Source organism: Erpetoichthys calabaricus, chromosome 16 (genome assembly GCF_900747795.2).
Source record: "Erpetoichthys calabaricus chromosome 16, fErpCal1.3, whole genome shotgun sequence".
NCBI classification, from domain to species: Eukaryota; Metazoa; Chordata; class Cladistia; order Polypteriformes; family Polypteridae; genus Erpetoichthys; species Erpetoichthys calabaricus.
In genome coordinates this window covers 43,019,223-43,039,492 of record NC_041409.2, presented here as the reverse complement: position 1 = coordinate 43,039,492, position 20,270 = coordinate 43,019,223, and the positions used below count along the sequence as shown (strand labels likewise).

Here is a 20,270-nt window from a genome sequence, read left to right as displayed (position 1 = left end):
TGTACGACTTTATTTTTCTACTTTTATTTTTCTCTATTTTATTGATCACTCCTATCACTTTATTTTATGTGGATTCGTTCCCTGGACATACTTACTTTTACAACGTGGACATGGATTTTTACACGCTGAGACTCGTCTATTCAAGTACTCAACTTCGAGCGCTGAGAACAAATGCCAGTGCCGGTGTGGTTCCCTATTTACCCGACGAGGTAAGAAGGCGGTATCGTGGCAGCAGAGCCGGCACTAAGCTAAAAATGAAGCGGCTTGCGAGAAAGTGGCGTTTTAAGCCTTCGGTGCCTTCTGTGATCATGGGAAATGTGAATTCACTATCAAATAAGATCAATGAACTGGCTGCGTTGGTGAAAAAATGTCAGAACCTACAGAGAATGCAGTTTGTTGTGCTTTTGCGAAACGTGGCTAACTACCACCATCCCAGATGCTAACGTGGATCTACCTGGATTTAGCACAGTTAGTGCGGACAGAGATGCAAGTACCTGCGGGAAGCACAAAGGAGGAGGACTCGCTCTCTATGTTAATAAACGGTGGTGTAACGCTGGACATATTAACGTCAAAGTCTCCACTTGCTGCAGGGACATCGAACTGTTGGCCGTAAGTTTGCATCCCTATTACTTGCCCAGAGAGTTTGGACACGTCATTGTTGTTATTGTTTACATCCCTCCTCGGGTGGACGTGGAGACAGCGAGTGACATCATCCATACTACTGTTGCTAAGTTAGAAACACAGCACCATGAGGCACTTGTGCTAATCGCTGGAGACTTCAACCATGTGATGCTGGACAAAACATTACCTGCCTTCTCCCAGTATGTGGACTGTAACACCCGGGGAAATAAGACTATTGATTTACTGTATGCAAACGTTAAACAAGCATACAGCGCCACCCCGCTGCCTGCGCATGGGAAAGCAGATCATAACCTGGTTCTGCTTCAGCCTCTCTACAAACCAAGACTGAGGGTTCTACCTACAACCACATGCTCATTCAGGAAGTGGTCCCCTGAGGCAGAGAAGGTTCTGAGAGAATGCTTTGGAACTACAGACTGGGATATTCTGCAGGGATCACATAGTGAGAACATTGAGGATGTTGTTGACTGCACTACTGATTACATCAGCTTCTGTATGGACATTGTAGTTCCAGTAAGAACTGTACACTGCTATGCTAACAACAAGCCATGGATTACAAGTGACATCAAGGGCCTTTTGAACCAGAAGAAAAGGGCTTTTCAAGCGGTGATCAGCATGATCTCAAGCGTGTGCAGAAGGAACTTAGAGTCCAGCTCAGGGCAGCGAAGGAGCAGTACAGGAGAAAGCTGGAGCAGAAGTTGCAGAATAACAGCATGAAGGAAGGGTGGGATGGGATGAAGATCATCACTGGCTGCAGCTCGAAGCGGGGTGCCTCCATCGAGAGAGACGTGAAGAGAGCAAACCAAATGAACAACTTCTTTAACAGTTTTGACCACCCTAACCCACTCTCACCTTGGAGTACTGCACCCTCCACACGTCCTTCTGCTGATACCAGCATAGGAGAGACATCCCCACCCACAATTACAACAGCGCAGGTGAGCAGAGAGCTGAGGAGACTTCGTACCAGCAAAGCAGCGGGTCTAGATGGAGTATCGCCACGACTGCTGAAGGTCTGTGCATCGGAGCTGGGGGGTCCTCTACAGCACATCTTCAACCTGGGCCTGGAACAGGGGAGAGTCCCGAGGCTTTGGAAAACATCTTGCATCACCCCAGTCCCAAAGGTATCACATCCTAGTGAGCTGAATGACTTCCAGCCTGTTGCTCTGACGTCACATGTGATGAAGACCATGGAGAGGCTGCTGCTTCACCACCTGAGGCCACAGGTTCAACACGCCCTCGACCCTCTGCAGTTTGCATATCAGGAGAAGGTGAGAGCGGAGGATGCCATCATCTATATGCTACACCGATCCCTCTCCCACTTGGACAGAGGCAGTGGTGCTGTAAGAATTATGTTTCTAGACTTCTCTAGTGCCTTCAACACAATCCAACCTCTGCTCCTTAGGGACAAGTTGACAGAGATGGGAGTAGATTCATACCTGGTGGCATGGATCGTGGACTATATTAAAGACAGACCTCAGTATGTGCATCTTGGGAACTGCACGTCTGACATTGTGGTCAGCACCACACGAGCGCCACAGGGGACTGTACTTTCTCCGGTCCTGTTCAGCTTATATACATCGGACTTCCAATACAACTCGGAGTCCTGCCACTTGCAAAAGTTTGCTGACGATACTGCTATTGTGGGCTGCATCAGGAGTGGGCAGGAGGAGGAGTATAGGGACCTAATCAAGGACTTTGTTAACACTAGAATTACCAGAGCCTACGAAAAAACTCGTATATCCGGCCCACCTTAAATCGCTTCTTAAATCCGTTCACACCTCTCCGCCAGCATCCTTTGTCCTCTAAATGTGCTGATAAAAGACAAGCTGCCAGCAGCCGGCTATTCCATCCCCCCACCGACTTAGAACGTGAGCGAAGTTTTCCCAGCTCACGCCTTGATTGATTATGTGGGAGTGAAGTGGAGTTTTACAGTGGAAATAAGAGATCATTATTCTAAAGTAATCTGTGTAAACACATTGTTAAAACAGAAACTTTGTCATATTTTAGTAATAAATGTTACAAAATGTAGTAGGCATAAATTATAGAATGTGTAAAGCCCGAGTTCCAAAGATCAAATAAACACTTTCACAAAAGTTTCAAGGACAATACAACAGCCTCTGTGGCGTAGTGTGGTAAGACTTGCCTCTTAAAGCATAACAGCTCTGCTGCATCTCAGACCTGAGTTCGATTCCCTGCTAGGGATAAAATGTTGCTTTTTTTTTTTTTCTTTTTAACCTCAAACGGACATAAAATTTATACATTGGTATGCACTGTCAGTTAATGAGATCGTTATATTTTCATGTGGGATGCTCCTTTTCAAATATTTTTTTAACAATTGAGACTGCAATTAACAGGAACAACTGTCCTTATAACTGTTATTTTTAAGATCCATAACACACAGACAGACGAGCACTGCGTAATAGGGAGACAGACAGGCAGAGATATATAAATAAACAGGGAAGGCACATGTACTGAAAGAAGAAAAAAGATCAACGTGCGTTGTTCCTGTAGTACTGAATGAGCTCACCCGCTCTAACATCACCCCTCCCCCCCATCTGACTCTCTCTCTCTCTTATTCAGTGCAGCAGGGACAACACACATGTTGTTCTTTTTTTCTTTCAGTACACGTGGCTTCCCTGTTTATTTATATATCTAGTGACTTCTCTGCCTGTCTGTCTCTCTATTACGCAGTGCTCTGTCTGTCTGTGTGTTATGGATCTTAAAAATAAGTTATAAGGACAGTTGTTCCTGTTAATTGCAGTCTCAATTGTTAAAAAAATATTTGAAAAGGAGCATCCCACATGAAAATATAACGATCTCAGTAACTGACAGTGCATACCAATGTATAAATTTTATGTCCGTTTGAGGTTTAAAAGAAAAGAAAAAAAAAAACAACACTTCATCCCCAGCGGGGAATCGAACTCAGGTCTGTGAGGCAAGGAAAAGCTGCTCTACCTCTTAGCGTGCTACGCCACAGAAGCTGTTGAATCATTCTTGAAGCTTTTGTGAAAGTGTTTATTTGATCTTTGGAACTCGGGCTTTATATATTCTATAGTTTATGCCTACTACATTTTGTAACATTTATTACTAAAATATGAAAAAGTTTCTGTTTTAACAATGTGTTTACAGAGGTTACTTTAGAACAATGATCTCTTATTTCCACTGTAAAACTCCACTTCACTCCCACATAATCAATCAAGGCGTGAGCTGGGAAAACTTCGCTCACGTTCTAAGTCGGTGGGGGGATGGAATAGCCGGCTGCTGGCAGCTTGTCTTTTATCAGCACATTTAGAGGACAAAGGATGCTGGCGGAGAGGTGTGAACGGATTTAAGAAGCGATTTAAGGTGGGCCGGATATACGAGTTTTTTCGTAGGCTCTGGTAATTCTAGTGTTAAATGGTGCAACTCAAACCACCTACAACTGAACACCAGCAAAACCAAGGAGCTGGTGGTGGATGTTAGGAGGCCCAGACCCCTCATGGACCCCGTGATCATCAGAGGTGACTGTGTGCAGATGGTGCAGACCTATAAATACCTGGGAGTGCAGCTGGATGATAAATTAGACTGGACTGCCAATACTGATGCTCTGTGTAAGAAAGGACAGAGCCGGTTATACTTCCTCAGAAGGCTGGCGTCCTTCAACATCTGCAATAAGATGCTGCTGATGTTCTATCAGACAGTTGTGGCGAGCGCCCTCTTCTACGCAGTGGTGTGCTGGGGAAGCAGCATTAAGAAGAAGGACGCCTCACGCCTGGACAAACTGGTAAGGAAGGCAGGCTCTATTGTTGGCATGGAGCTGGACAGCTTGAAATCTGTGGTAGAGCGACGGATGCTTAGCAGGCTCCTATCAATTATGGAGAATCCACTGCATCCACTAAACAGTGTCATCTCCAGACAGAAGAGCAGCTTCAGCGACAGACTGCTGTCACTGTCCTGCTCCACTGACAGCCTGAGAAGATCGTTCCTCCCCCAAAGTATGCGACTCTTCAATTCCACCCGGGGGGGGGGGGGGGGGGGGGGGGGTATGGGTAAACGTTAACATTATACAAAGTTAATGTCTGTTTTTACCTGCATTGTTATCAATCTTTAATTTAATATTGTTTTTTGTATCAGTATGTTGCTGCTGGAGTATGTGAATTTCCCCTTGGGATTAATAAAGTATCTATCTATCTATCATCTATTTTTGTATTGTCTTTGGGACCTCTTTTGCCATGGTTTTTTTTTTTTTTTTTATAGCAGTGCTATGACATCACTTATTATCACCTTCACCCTCTTTGATTAACAATGGGCATCAGTCTTTACACAACACAGTTACACCCATGAAAATAACAATCAGCGGCCACACCACTTGAGAAAACACCAAAATAATGGCACAAAAATAATTATAAAAATTGCTAACATCCAAAACAGCAACAGTAATAACTTGAAATGTTATCCAAAAACAAATCAGGACTAAGGTTATTATAGTTTTGCCTTTTAATATTAGTATTTATTTTTATATTTTTCTGACCTTACTTGGAAATTTAGTTTAGTTTTAGTTTCCTTCATTGTGTATTTTTAGTTTTCATTTCACAAATACATTTCTGTTTTATTTTTATATCTATTAGTTTCAGTTTTAGTAGTTATGGCATGTGAGTCCTACGGAGTTTAGTTTTGTGTCACAATCAGACAGAACTGTATATTTAACAGATTTGGATATGAGTTTAATATTAATGGAAGCTTACTTTACTATATGGTTTACTACCTGGTTTTGTTTTTGTCTGATAAAAACAAGCATACTCAAAACCAGATACTGAATATGAACAATTTCACACAATTTTATATTTTTTAAAAATTTTCTATGTCATTTTTGCTGAACAAATCTGTGCTGACTGTTGGCACTTTTTATATTTTCCTTTTACTGCCCAGAATGGGTCAATTTGTAATGAAATTTATGTGAATTTTAAGGTTTAATGGTTTTTTACTCAAAACGTCGACAGCACACAACATATCCTGCTCCAAGACAATGTACTTATAATGAATGCCTTCAATATTGCATTCAAAAATCTCCCATACTGGGCTTTATTTTCTACCAGCCATATTGATCTCTTATGCCATCTCAGGTACATACAATTTATAGACAGAATTTTGCCACCTGCAGGCCTGAAAAGATATAAAAAATCAGAAAACAGATTCTTCTGACAGGAGTGATCATGAAAATTATGGGGGCTTAGGAAGAATAGGACACTTACTTGAATCAGTGTGAAGGTTAGGGGTGGTGAGACTTGAATAGCCAGTGTATAAGAATGGTAAACCCTTAATGAGCAGAGTAACAGCAGGTATTAGGGGTATGGACGGGCACAAAAATGACAGAGACACCATCTGAGATTAAGAACAATATATACATTATCTAAACCTGTTTATCCAGAGTAGGATCACAGGAAACATGGAGCCTACCTCAGTAGGTTTGGATGCAAAGCAGGAAAAATCCCTGGTATGCAATATGTATGATATGGTTGATGTTAAGTCTAACAAAAAGAATATGATATTTCAGCTATCTATTTTGAGAGAGAGAGAAACATTGAAAAAAGGGGGGATAAATATTTTAAAACATAATTCTGCTACTGGATTATTTACACAATATCAGGTATTTTGAGCTGTGAACATGAACTAAAAAAGATAAATGAATAAATATAGAATAAATAAAAAAGACATTAGTATGCTTAGTTTTTCTTCACTTGGCAGACTCTTTGTCTACCTACCTGTGTTTCAGTAGAAACGTTGCACACTCAGGAATTTTACAAGTTTTACAGTATATCGCTTCATTGTTAAACAATGTTTTTAAAGCAAAAGTGATTGGTCAGTAGAAATATGCTGATCTTGTATGATGACCTAGTCAGTCTCTCGATCAGTGTTGTTCTGTTCTCAAAAATCGGGAGTGGTCTCTCCTAGACTTTCTTGTATACTCAGATATGGAGATGGATATTTGAGGAGTAAATTGCAAGATAATGATTATATTTTCATATTATGCACATTAAAGTAGCATCAGTAGCAAATCAAATTAGTAATATATTGAACAATTATTATAAAAGTAAAGTTGAATAAATTGGACTCTGCTGCTGCCTGAATAAAAAAAAAAAAAAATTGAGTATATGTTCAGGTAAAGGACCACTTCTGGTTGATGGATTTGGCCCAAAAGTTAATACAGATCAACAATTTTGGTGTAACAACCACGTGCCAAATTTCATCCATCTCGTTGCCTTTTTGAGTTACCATGTTTATACATACACAGACATAATTCCAAAAAACAGTATTTTCAGACTCAGGGATGTCTAAAACTTCAAGATTCATCAAAATCTCAAGGTCAAATTTTTTCATGATTACTATACTTTCTCAATACTTCGTATATGAGAAAGTAAAAGTGATTTCTCCTGTGCAAAGTGGCAGCTGAATTACTGTCAACGAAAAGCAGGCACCTGAGAAATAAACTAAAACATTAATCACTTGTGATTTTTCTGTCTATATGGTAAAGGTTTTGTTGACCAGCACATTCTGATTTCAGCCATTGATAAAGGCAACATGTAAATCGCTTTCTATGTCACACATTTTATGCGCCCGTATTCAGCTTGCTCTGTCACCGCAAATGCTGTATGAACACCTGCCCTCCATCACCAGCTGCTGTTCACTGGATGAATATATGTGGGCAGATTGTGGTAGATGACTTTCTCTTTTACAGTTAAGAGTTACAAGGGTTAAAAACAAAACAGCAAGAATATTCATTCAAAAATGAAAACTAAAAATATTTTTCATAATTTATTATTTTATTTCAGTTAGTCTTTCCAGCTACTTTTATAGTTTTGTTTAGTTTTAGTTTTTCATTTCAGTTTTGTTAATTATTTTATTTCAGTTTATGAAATTTTTTTTTAATAATAGTTTTAGTTTTGATTTTAGTTTTCGTTAACTGTAATAACCTTGATCAGGACACTATGTAACTAAGAAGATAAAAAGAAATGCAAAATGCAAACCAGGACATTCACTACTGGAATCGTGCCAGCTTCTTTTTAAACATAAAATACACAGTTGATTAGTAAAAATTTCTAATGGTCAGTGGTGATTTTGTTGAATCTGCAAACTGCTTTGTCATTTTCTTTAATGCTAATCTATCTTTTAGCACTTACATTACTGCCCTGTCCCAGAACTTCTTTCAGCTAAGAAATACAGGAAATTAAAGCATTTCCACTGTGCAAAACACAGAAAATTTAATTTCATGTAAAACTAACCACTGTAATCTTTTAATTACAGGCTGTAAATATCACTGTGCAGATAACTCAAAATGAAGGAATCATTATTAACATGAGAAGTGTGTTCTTTATTAGTTTCCAGATAGGTTTAAGTATGATTTCAAAATATTCTTTACAAACCTCCCCCCTTGAATTCTCTTGTGCCCAGGGTCTTTCTACACCCCCATAGAATACTACATTATCCAGTCTACCAGTACACCACAATTCAGAATTCTGCATAGACTTTACTGTACTCTACTTAATCACCCTCTAAAGGGGTCTCACCCCTAACCACCTGACACATTTCTCCACATGGTCTGGCACTGCCCTCCTGTGTTTGACTTTTTGGTCTCAAATATGTCACTTGTTATCTTCTTTACTTCTGCTATCACCTCATATACTCTTCTTTTAGATATCTCTGTGCAACTGCTTAATACCCATCACCATGAATTATTCTGTTTTACTAATCTGACTACCAAATTAACTCTTGCTTCGAAATGGAAGGCCCTGAGCTTATCACCATGGACAATTGGTGATCCCCCTTGTATAATTTAATTCACCTTGAATTGTCCCTGTCACAGGTTTAATGGTGCTTCAAACAGTTAAATAAAAAGTTGGACTACATCTGCATCAGGTTTTTCATTGATGTTTTGGTGTTGCACTCGATGCTGCATTCCATTACCAATTCTCTCTTTTTAATTTTTCCTGTGTGACTGATAATGGTCCTTTTACACCCCTTTATCTGTTGATGAGGCTACCTCTACCTCTTGAATTACATCTATTTATAACCTAGTTATTGCAATGGAATATAACATTTATAACCTTTATAAAGGCTTTGTGTGAGTTAGATGATAAGCCCCTAAAGTGCCCATTCTGATGTGTTACACTTAAATGGTTATAATCTTAAGGCATGTAGAGCAGATTTGATTTGATGACAATACTTACTTACTTTATATTTTTATCAGTCTTACCGGAGTAGGTTAGGCGCCCAGACAATTGCTAGGTTCCGGGAGTGCATGTTTGTTTCTGCTGAGAAAGAAGCCATCCGAACAAGATGTCGCATTAAAAACTCTAGAGTCCTGGAACATAAATAGAAGTAAATGTAAATGACCAAAACTTCTATGAATATGCCCATACTTATAAACAAGTGCAGCTTTTTCTATTTTTTTAACCAGGCTAACACCATTTTTACCTATGATGACCCCGTGGCAGCTCCTTAAGAACCTCAGTGATTCTGACTAGTCGCTCTTCTTCCAGCTGTACTGCCACTGCATCCTACAAAACACAATTACATTTACAAATTTATTTTTCTGCTAATTTTCTGAATCTCCCAATCTATCATAGGGTCATAAGAAAACAGATCATGTCCCATCAGCTTTGTGTACAAGGCAGGTACCAGTCCTAGTCAAAAGATGCACTTGTGCACTCACTCACTCGGTCACACCCAGTCTCCTGATATAAAGTTCCAAAGCAAAATGTCTGAATACTCATATGAATGAGAGATGTCAGTTTTGGATTTTCAAGAAAATTTGCAAACCATTCTGAAAACATTTTTTCACTTTGTCATTATGGGTTGTTAAGTGTAGATTGTTGGAAAAAAAATGGTAAATTCGTCCATTTAAACTTAATCTAAATCTGAATACTTTCTGAATCCACTTGCATATATATATATATATATGTGTGTGTATATATATATATATATTGTGAGGGATGGCTGGCCTGTTACCCCGGCCAATACCCTCAGGCCGCCAGATTGAGCTGTCCCTGCGGCATGGAAGTGCCCCGAATACCAGCAAGGAATCATGGACGATGGAGTTTTCCTTTACAGCCCTGCTGGATACCACAGGGGCCAACAGATGACGCTGCAGGGAGGCCCAGAGAGTTGTGTGTGCCCTATAACCCGGAAGTACGTCGTAAGCAAGGCGACAAAGGAAATGACGTGCTTCCGGGATGAAGAAAAGGATTTTTATCTGACCCGGAAGTGATAAGGAACCACATGGACTGTAGGGTTGGAACCACTTCCGGGTCAGGGAATATAAAAGGACGATGGGAAATCCCAGAGGTTGAGCTGAGTTGGGAGGCAGGGTGGCTAAGCGTCTGGGAGTGGAGGATTGAGAATTGTTTATTGTATTGATTATTGTTTATTAGAGTAGTGGTGCTTTTTGCACATTATTATAATAAATTCAATATTTGGACTTTTATCTGGTGTCTGACATCTGGTCTGAGGGTTCAAGGGGTCACGGAGACCTTAAACTGTCACAGTTGGCGTAGTTTCGGCAGGATTCTCTGGCCGTCGGTTTGGCAGAGAACCTGTATTTACAAATTTACTGTGGACAGAGAACCCTAAGAAGGCAGCGTCACGACAGGCAGAGAAAAATCGCCAAACCTCACCTTTACCAAGAACGTCATGGGAAAAAAGAAGACAAAGAAGAGCGCCAGCAACAGCGGAGGTCGAGGGCTCAACATTGCCTGCGCTCAAGATGAGCCACAAAGCGGCTACGTGCTTCGGGAGAAGCATCCAGAAGAGGACGATCGCAATGAGGTATGTGCCAGGAGTGAATTTGAAAACTTATTTAAAATAACGCATTTTGTCCCGTGTGCATACCTCCCAGGGGTCCATCCGGAGGTTTTGCGGGAGGCAGGAGTGAATTCTGAAGGCAGTAGTGCACTCACATCAGTGGAGCAGTCAAGCGAGAAAGACTTCCGCATGTCGGGTGCAGGCGACGGACACGTGACCCACCCCGAAGGATTGTGGGAAGGAGAAGGTCCGTGTCCAGCTGTTTGCGTCTTCACCCAGGAAAAGATGGACTTGGTTTTTCCGAAAGTGAAAGGGTAGGCGAGCGAAGCACCGCTCAACCCACGAAAAGGTAAGGAGGTCCGGGAAATGACTGAGCGGTCCGTCAATAAATTGAGACAGACGGATCGCCGTCAGCCAAAAGCGGCACCGCGGACCTCCGAAACGAACTCCAAATCCCAGGCTCCCTTGCGGAACCCGTCAGAGCACGCGCCAGGAGTGGGCGTGCTCATTGGCTCCCAGCTGGAGGGTACGGCTAGTGATCTGCTGAGCATACCTCCGGCTGTATTAAATAACTTTTTTGACGTGCGCGACCTGGAGAAGTTGCTTCAGCCCGTGCACAGTTTCTTGCAGATTGTGGCAACAATACAGAAGATTGTTGGAGAGCTGGGAGCAGCGGCTGAAGCGCCGTTACGAAAGATGGATGAATACCTACGGCAGTTTGGTCGAGAGCCTCCCGTATTATTTGATTTGGCGGTACAGGTAGGTAAAACCGGTACCATATATAATGAAATAGGGACGCAGTGTAAACCGGGCCCGCTCTTCATAAGTAGCGGGTGCCAAAGCACTGTGTGCCCTACAGTAGAGTGTGGAATGGTAACCAAGTGGTCGGGGGAAGGACCGATCGAGCCGGGGCAGCTGTACGAGATGGCTTCTTGGAGCGAGCCGGACCTCAAGACCCTGATCCACGCTATAAGGGAGTGGTCATTGGTAACAGAAGGGGCGGGGGAAGCGCCAATCAAACCGGAGCAGTTGGAAGGTACTGTCTCTCAGGGCGATGTGGTGCTGAAGATGCTGCCTCTGAATAAAATAAGGTCCAAGAGCGTACAAACAGCAAAGGGGCTCTCTTCTTCCAATAGAGAGACCCAAACTGTGTACAAGCCCCAGAGTAAGCAGGAGATCCCCAAAATAAAACGCGGGTCTCCTGACAAATCAGAGAAAAGGGTGAAGTTGACGGAGTTCCCGAGGTGTTTCCAGTCTCGCGGAGGAAGACAACCAGGAGGGCGACGACTTCACTACGACTGTCGTGAACCGGGCCACGTATGGAGAAGTTGTCCTCGGAGGATGGGGGATCGGAGGGACAGCCGATACACCGTTCCCCCTAGGTTCTCTGGGGGGTCTAGACAGCACAGCCAAGGCCCGACTGATGAATCCTCCTGGAGGAAGACGTCCCTCGCGGGGCTGGCCGCTCCGCCCCAGTGGTCTTCGCTAAGGGGAGGGAACTGTGAGGGATGGGATACTACAGGGCCAACAGATGACGCTGCAGGGAGGCCCAGAGAGTTGCGTGTGTAATATAACCCTGAAATACGTTGTAAGTGGTTTCGTCCGTTTATAGGAGATGGACGTCTGAAGCAGAGCTCCGCTAGCAGCGGCTTTATTTTCCCACGTATTTCATATTATTTAGAGGTATCCTGTATTTAACCCGACCAAGGAACTTCCACTACAATATGCAAGCATGAGTAACAAGAAGAAAAGTCAGAAAGAACCGGAAAAGAAACTTAAAGCTGCATCGAAGTCCGGACAGACTTCCGGCCTGAGTGCAAGTGTAAGGTATGGCATCACGGAGACTGACCTGGAACAGGCAGAAGAGTGCGCAGAATTCCTGGGGCCCCGCTCCATTGTATCGTCTCCAGTCGAGAGTGAAAATGGGAGCGAAGGCGCAAGTGATACAGGTCGCAAGGGATCGCCGATTTCTGAGGATCATTCGAGACTAGAAAGGGCTCTGCAGGACGTGCTCTCATCTACTCATCGCGAGCCTGTAACAGGAGCTGCATTTTCACTTGCGGAGCACGAAAGCAGAAGCGAACTGTCCGAACTGAAAGAGATGATCACTACACAGATAGCTACACAGAAAGAGATGAACACTACACTGGCCACTGCCATGGTTACGGCCATGAATGAGCTTAAGAAAGATAACACAAATGATCTTAAGAAGGTGGCCACTGAGCTCAAGAAGGATAACAAAGATAAGGAAACGCGTCTATTTGAACGTTTCGACGTGAACTTTAAAGGCATGTTGGAGAAATTAGTGGAACACATTGAAGAAACTAACTCCAAACTGAAAAGGCTTGATGATCATATTAATGACGTTTCAGATCAGCTGGAAGACGTTAAGCAGGGACTCACGGCTCGAGTGGAAACAGCGGAACAAATGGCATCTAACGCCGATGAAAAAGCCACAGCTGCGAACTCGGAATACAAAAAACTTGGAGACAGACTTGCAGCCCTGGAGGATGGGTGCAGAAGAAATAATATAAGAATTGAGGGTATACCTGAGAAACGAGAAAGCTCAAGCCCAGTGAAATTTGCAGTAGAATTACTGTCTAAAATAATTGGAGATGACTTTAAACTCGACAATGAGATAGCCACGGCTTATCGCACAAAGATACCAAGCGCCTTTAAATCTAGGTCTTTTATTGTCCGCTTCGAACGACTAAGATGTAAGCTTGATGTGATGGCACTTCTCAGACACAAGCAAGAGATTATATTCGAAAATAATCTTATTCGTATTTTTCCCGACTTCTCACCATCAACAGCTGCAAAACGCAGATCCTACAATGACATTAAAAGGATGCTACGGGAAGCCGATATCAAATACAGCCTCTTGTATCCTGCCAAACTGAAAGTGGAAGTTCAAGATGGACATTATATTTTCTTCAGCAAAGAAGAAGCTGAAAAAGAATTAAAGAAGCTGTTTCCGACACTTTTTTGAAAGTTAATTAAAATTAAAGAGCCGTATTCTATCAAGGCACGGGAAAGACCTATGATCTGATCGCTGGATCCATGTTTAAAGAGACTGGTATTATAATTATACATCTCTTATTTTCTTTTTTTTTTTTTTTTTTTTTTTGTTTTTATCTGGACTTTATATGTTATATGTTTATGTTTTAATCAGAGTTATAGAGTTATAGACGTGAGTGTGAAAATGTGGAAGTGATTAAAGTAGGATTCGTTTTATTCGTTTTATTTATTTATTTTTTTATTTATTTATTTTTTTATTTTTTTTATTTATTTTTATTTATTTATTTTATTTTACTATACCTTAAAGTAGACTGTTTAACTTCATACCCTTGGTTTAATGCTTGTTCTACTATTTATACAATTACCATTATACTATTACAGTATGAATTACCAGGTTTATCCTAGACTAGTTTTTAAAATCACTCCCAGGGTTGTTTTTTTTTTTTTTTTTTTTAATCTTAATATCTTAACTTAAAAGCGCTGAAGATTATTTCAAGCTTAAATATTGTTAATGAGAACATTTTCGGCAGATAGTATTAAGGATTTAACTGTAAAAGATATCTCTGTTTTAATTCTGTAACGCCGCTGCAGGGTGGGGTTTGTTTTGTTTTGGACGTGCTCTGTCTCTTCGTATGTCAGAGGACCGGGACATCGCGAAGTGGGATCTAGCCTCATGTGGGGAGGCAAAATGGGGGGGGTGGGGAGATAAAGGGAGGAGAGAAGGAGAGCAGGTTATATCTAATCTATTCTTGTAATCCTTATAATTATAAATATCAATGCAACAATAGGCTAAAATGCAATAACTCATGGGGAATCTTGAAACTAAGATTAAACCTGCCTCATTACCAATTAAAACTATAAAATGACATTAAAAACTCAGAATCAATGTCTCCATGATGGGACAGTTAACTTTGTGAGCTGGAATGTTAAAGGCCTGAATCACGAATTAAAGAGAAAGAAAGTATGCTCTCACCTAACAGGCTTAAACGCTAAAATAGTATTTTTACAGGAGACCCACTTACTAACCAAGGATCAGTTCAGATTACAAAAAGACTGGACTGGCCAAATGTTCCATTCTAGCTTTATAAAGAAAACTAGAGGGGTGGGAATTCTTATACATAGAACAGTTCCATTTGTAGCATCAGAGGTAGTGTTGGACCCTGAAGGGAGATATGTGATGGTCATGGGCAACTTATATAACAGTAAAATGATTTTGATAAATGTTTATGCACCCAATGTTGATGATAAGGAATTCATGCAAAATCTATTTGCATCCATTCCCAATGTGAACACTCATAAAATTATAATGGCTGGGGACTTTAATTGTGTTTTAAATCCACTCTTAGATAGGACTCCTGTGACAGGGGGGACGACATCTAATACTGCAAAGATAATTACACAGTTTTTAAATGATCACAACTTATCAGACCCCTGGAGGTTTCTTAACCCAAACTCAAGAACATATTCGTTCTACTCACTAGTGCATTATAGCTACTCAAGAATTGATTATTTTTTTATAGATAATAATTTCCTGCCTACAATTAAATCATGCAAATATGACACAATTGTTATCTCTGACCATGCCCCTCTAGTTTTGGAGCTAAAATCAATAAGCCCCTCGTACTCACCTCGCAGATGGCGTCTTAACCCTCTTTTATTGGCAGACGAGAACTGCACAGAATTTATATCCAAACAAATCAGCTTCTTCCTAGAGACAAACACGTCTACAGAGGTTTCTGCAGGAACACTCTGGGAAACTCTAAAGGCCTTCTTAAGAGGCCAGATTATTTCATATCTTTCCCATAGAAATAAATTAGAAACCAAGAAAGTGTCAGAGCTAAGAAATGAAATTACTAGAATAGATGAAGAACAAGCCAGGCGTCCAAGTGAAGCTCTTCACAGGAAAAGGCAGGCCCTGCATACAGAACTTAACATCTTAACAACTAAAGAAACTGAACAACTTATTTATAAGTCTAGACAGCATTACTATGAACACGGAGAAAAAGCTAATAAGCTTTTAGCTCAACAAATTCATAAACAAGAGGTTCACAATGCAATACCAGTAATCACCAACAAGAATGGAGAAGAAATCATCGACCATAATAAAATAATGCACACATTTAGAGATTACTATAAGTCTTTATATTCCACTGAGCCCAAAGAAGACAACACGCAATCTAATGCATTTCTGGATAATTCACAAATACCACAAATAGATGCTTTAAGTGCTGAGGAACTAGATAAACCTCTAACGCTAACAGAATTACTAGATGCTATAAAGTCACTACAAAGCGGGAAATCATCAGGCCCTGATGGTTACCCCGTAGAGTTTTATAAGAAATTCTCCACTCAGCTAGCTCCACTCTTATTGGTAACATTTACAGAAGCTAAAGACCACCAAATACTACCTCAAACATTTCGACAAGCATTAATCACCGTCTTTCCTAAACAAAATAAGGACTTGTTACAATGTGCATCATATAGACCAATTTCACTCCTGAATAATGATGTTAAGATACTCTCCAAAATCCTAGCTAGAAGGATGGAGAAAGTGCTGCCCTCGGTAATATCACAAGATCAAACTGGATTTATTAAAGGCCGACATCTATCTTCAAATCTCCGACGCTTGTTTAATGTTATATATTCACCAGCAAAATCAAACACCCCAGAGATATTACTATCATTAGACGCAGAAAAGGCATTTGACATGATCGAATGGAATTACCTTTTCACTGCATTGGAGAAATTTGGGTTTGGCCCGAATATTTGTGCTTGGATTAAACTACTGTATACCAGTCCAGAAGCTTCAGTTTGTATTAATAAAATTTGCTCAGACTACTTTAAACTAGAACGTGGTACCAGACAAGGATGTCCCTTGTCGCCACTGTTGTTTGCAATCGCTATTGAACCACTGGCGGTTCACTGCCGAAATTCTCATCAGATAAAGGGGATTGTCAGAGAAGGACTGGAACAGAAAATTTCTCTATATGCAGATGATATGGTCTTATATATATCGGACCCAGAAAACACTGTCCCTGCTGTTTTAACAGCACTAACAGAATTTCAAAAGATATCTGGTCTTAGAATTAATCTGAATAAAAGTATACTCTTTCCAGTGAACTCACAAGCATATAATATTAAATTAGACACCCTACCTTTTACCATAGCAGATCAGTTTAAATACCTAGGGGTAAATATCACAAGTAAACATAAAGCTCTTTATCAACAAAATTTTGGCGTCTGTATGGAAAAAATTAAGCAAGACTTGCATAGATGGTCAACCCTTCATCTCACTCTAGCCGGAAGAATTAACATTGTTAAGATGAATATCCTTCCTAAACTTCTCTTTTTATTTCAAAACATTTCAATATATATCAATAAATCGTTTTTTAAACAGTTAGATTCAATAATAACCTCATTCATTTGGAACTCAAAACACCCACGTATCCGAAGAGCGACCCTACAAAGACCTCAGGCAGAAGGTGGCATGGCTTTACCTAATTTTCAGTTTTATTACTGGGCAGCAAACATACAAGCCATAAAAACCTGGACACAAATAAATGCACATACACAGGCTTGGTCTGCAATAGAAGTAAAATCCTGTAGTACTTCTTTATATTCCCTGCTCTGCTCTCCAATAAATGAAAGTAATCGCAAATATACTAATAACCCAATTGTGCTTTACTCACTCAGAATATGGAACCAAATTAGGAAGCATTTTAAGATGGAAAATCTTTTATCAGTGGCACCTCTGCAAGGGAACCACCTCTTTCAACCTTCGCAAGTATATCCAGTTTTTAATACCTGGAAAAGTTTTGGGATTAAAATGCTCAGAGATCTTTATATAGACAACATATTTACATCTTTTGAACAATTACGTTCAAAATTTAACCTCCCAGCTACACATTTCTTTTACTATCTTCAAATTAGAAATTTTGTTAAACAGAAATTGCCCGATTTCCCCCACCTTGCACCCTCCACAATGCTGGAAAAAATACTGCTCAATTCCGAGGAAACAAACACTATTTCCGCAATATATAAAATCTTATTAGAGTCCCTACCTTTCAAAGATCCAAGAGGACATTGGGAAGAAGATCTCTTAATCAATATATCAGAAAAGGAGTGGAAGGTAGCAAAGCAGAGAATTCACTCGAGTTCTATATGCGCAAAGCATAGAATTATTCAACTAAAAATTATATATCGAGCTCATCTGTCTCGCTTAAAACTGTCCAAAATGTTTCCAGGCCAGGATCCAACCTGCGAGCGCTGCAACCAAGCTCCTGCCTCACTGGGTCACATGTTCTGGGCCTGAACCAAACTAACATCATTTTGGACAAAAATTTTTAAGTGCCTCTCAGACAGCCTTAGTATCACAATCCCTCCTAACCCACTAACAGCTGTGTTTGGTGTCCTTCCAGATGGACTTGAATTGGAGAAGGACAAACAAACGGTGATTGCATTCACTACACTCTTGGCACGCAGACTTATTTTGTTAAATTGGAAGAATCCTAATTCTCCTCTTATAAGTCAGTGGGAAACTGATGTTTTATATTATTTGAAATTGGAAAAAATCAAATTTTCAGTTAGAGGATCTGTACAAAATTTTTTCAAAACTTGGCAGGATTTAATCAATATTATTTTAGAATAAGAGAATTAACTATTATTGCATTTAACTCCCTTCTCCATCTCTTATTTATATAGATATTTACTTCTCCCCTTCTTTTGTCTAATGTTGCCTTATTAAAAAGCTTAAAGAAATTTTCCTTTAGCTAAGCTCTCCTTCTCAGGGGTGGGGTTTGATTTGTTTTCAAATTTGTTGGGTTATAAATTGATCTGTTTGTATGGAATGATTACAATGAAAATTAATAAAATAAAAATATTAAAAAAAAAAAAAAAAAAAAGAGTAGTGTGGAGTAGTGGTGCTTTGTGCACATTATTATTATAATAAATTCAATATTTGGACTTTTATCTGGTGTCTGACGTCTGGTCTGAGGGTTCAAGGGGTCACAGAGACCTTAAACTGTCACTATATATATATATATATATATATATATATATATATATATATATTGTACAGTTGCATTAAGAGCCATTTAGGCACACCACCAGATGTCTGTCAAAATATGAAATACATTTCCTTCAGTAATTTAATTTATTAAAATGTTTATAACAACCCTCAGCTTTATATTGTTAAGGACTTCTTTTCCAGATTTCTATCATATGTTCAATGTAATTACTTACCTAGAATGATTTTTCTTTTTGTTTTATATGAAATAGTCTTTGTGCCAGGTACCGTAGGGGCTGAACAACTGGTGTTTTCTTTACCCTGGGCTGGGTTGGTGCATGCATGTGAAACATGAACTTTCTAGTTTAGTGGAATTTAAGGTCATTTCCCATATTTAAATAAAGACTATGTATTTATTTATTTTTTATTGTGCATTTGGAACTCTATTTCCAGCTTTTCATAGTAGAGGCCAGACAGAACATGGCAGTGAAGAACTGTGAAAAGTCCACTACAATTTGCTTTCCTTAAAGGTAGCTACTATAATTTGAAATAAATGGAGATCAATATCAGTCAATGCATTGTTCACACGATATTATGCTGCATCTTGATTTTCAGCCATACTAAATTTGAAAAAAGTCACCAAAGAAACCCACGTAGACTCCTTCCATTGTGTGGAGAAGAAGCCAGCACTATGATACTCCTGTTTCAAATAAAAGTAGAGTCCTGATGCAGAAGTAATAAGTATGTATGAAAATAATAAGTATGTATAAAGAAAACTTTTCTCAAATGCTTGTTTTTCTTGTGTTGACCAGCAAACAGCTGGCCACACTGTTCCTTATGCCGTTACTGGACATGCAATATGTAGTACAAGTTGTGTGGTGTCTGTAGGCTGCATGTTCCCTCTGTTTAAAGTGGTTTGTCCATTTTAAGTTGGAAAGTATCACAATAATTAAGACAAATCAGGCACCAGCATCCCAATGTTTTGTGATGTGAAAGGTACATGAATTTGCATGTTTAGCTAGTCATTAACAAAAGAGGAACAGGCAACATTAATTAGTTAAGTTCATATAAGCATTAAAGAAGTTTGCATAAATAAAAGAAGATTCTGGTTTGTTAAGCTAAAATTGCCTCTAACATATACATTCATACATATATATTTATTTAAAAAAAAAACTGTACTGTCTGTGTATGTTCCAGCTTCCAGTCCCTCTTATCAATCTGACCAAACTGATTGCTCAGTTTGGTTTTGGTAACGTGATCGGCAGAGGAAGTACTTGGCAAGACAGGTTCAAAAAGAGTAGGGGGCTTTCTGAAACTCATCTTTAAAGATGAGAAGTATCTGCAAGAATACAAATGATGGTTTAATTGTGGATAATGGGGGGCTATGTATCATTATTGGTAGTTAAAAAGCAGAGAGGAGGCAAGCAAGGCACATGGAAATGACAAAATATAAGAACAATCTTATTGGGAACATGACTGAGAAAGGAAGCGCAGGACAAGAGAGGTTCAGACACCTAATGATACCAAAGAAATGTATCATTACATTTACAAGCTGTATACAAGGAATACTGAAGGTACACTCAAGACAAGGAATATCAAGTATGAAATACTTAATTAATTTTTTTTATCTGTAACATGGTTAGTGTATACAGTATACATATCTTAATGGTATGGCATACTTGATCTGAGCCAATGAGGGTCGAGAGGGGGTGATGTTGCTAACAATTTTATTTCTTCCCTCTGGAGCTCCAACTTTTCTTTGGACTTTGTCTTTTATCTGTATCTGACAATATACAGTATATTTTGCATTTACACATTTTTTATGTCTCCC

The 20,270-nt window shown here is 39.8% G+C and overlaps 1 protein-coding gene across 1 annotated transcript in view; it reads right to left on the bottom strand.

Moving 5' to 3' along the window:
* LOC114666480 (uncharacterized) overlaps positions 1-20,270 on the bottom strand; it is a 113,292-nt gene that overhangs the window by 43,956 nt on the left and 49,066 nt on the right. The window contains exons 5-6 of the mRNA XM_028821376.2: positions 9,091-9,173; positions 8,870-8,977 (exon numbers count right to left, since the gene is read on the bottom strand). Coding sequence (XP_028677209.2) covers positions 8,870-8,977; positions 9,091-9,173 — 191 coding nt within the window. The remainder of the gene's footprint in view (positions 1-8,869; positions 8,978-9,090; positions 9,174-20,270) is intronic.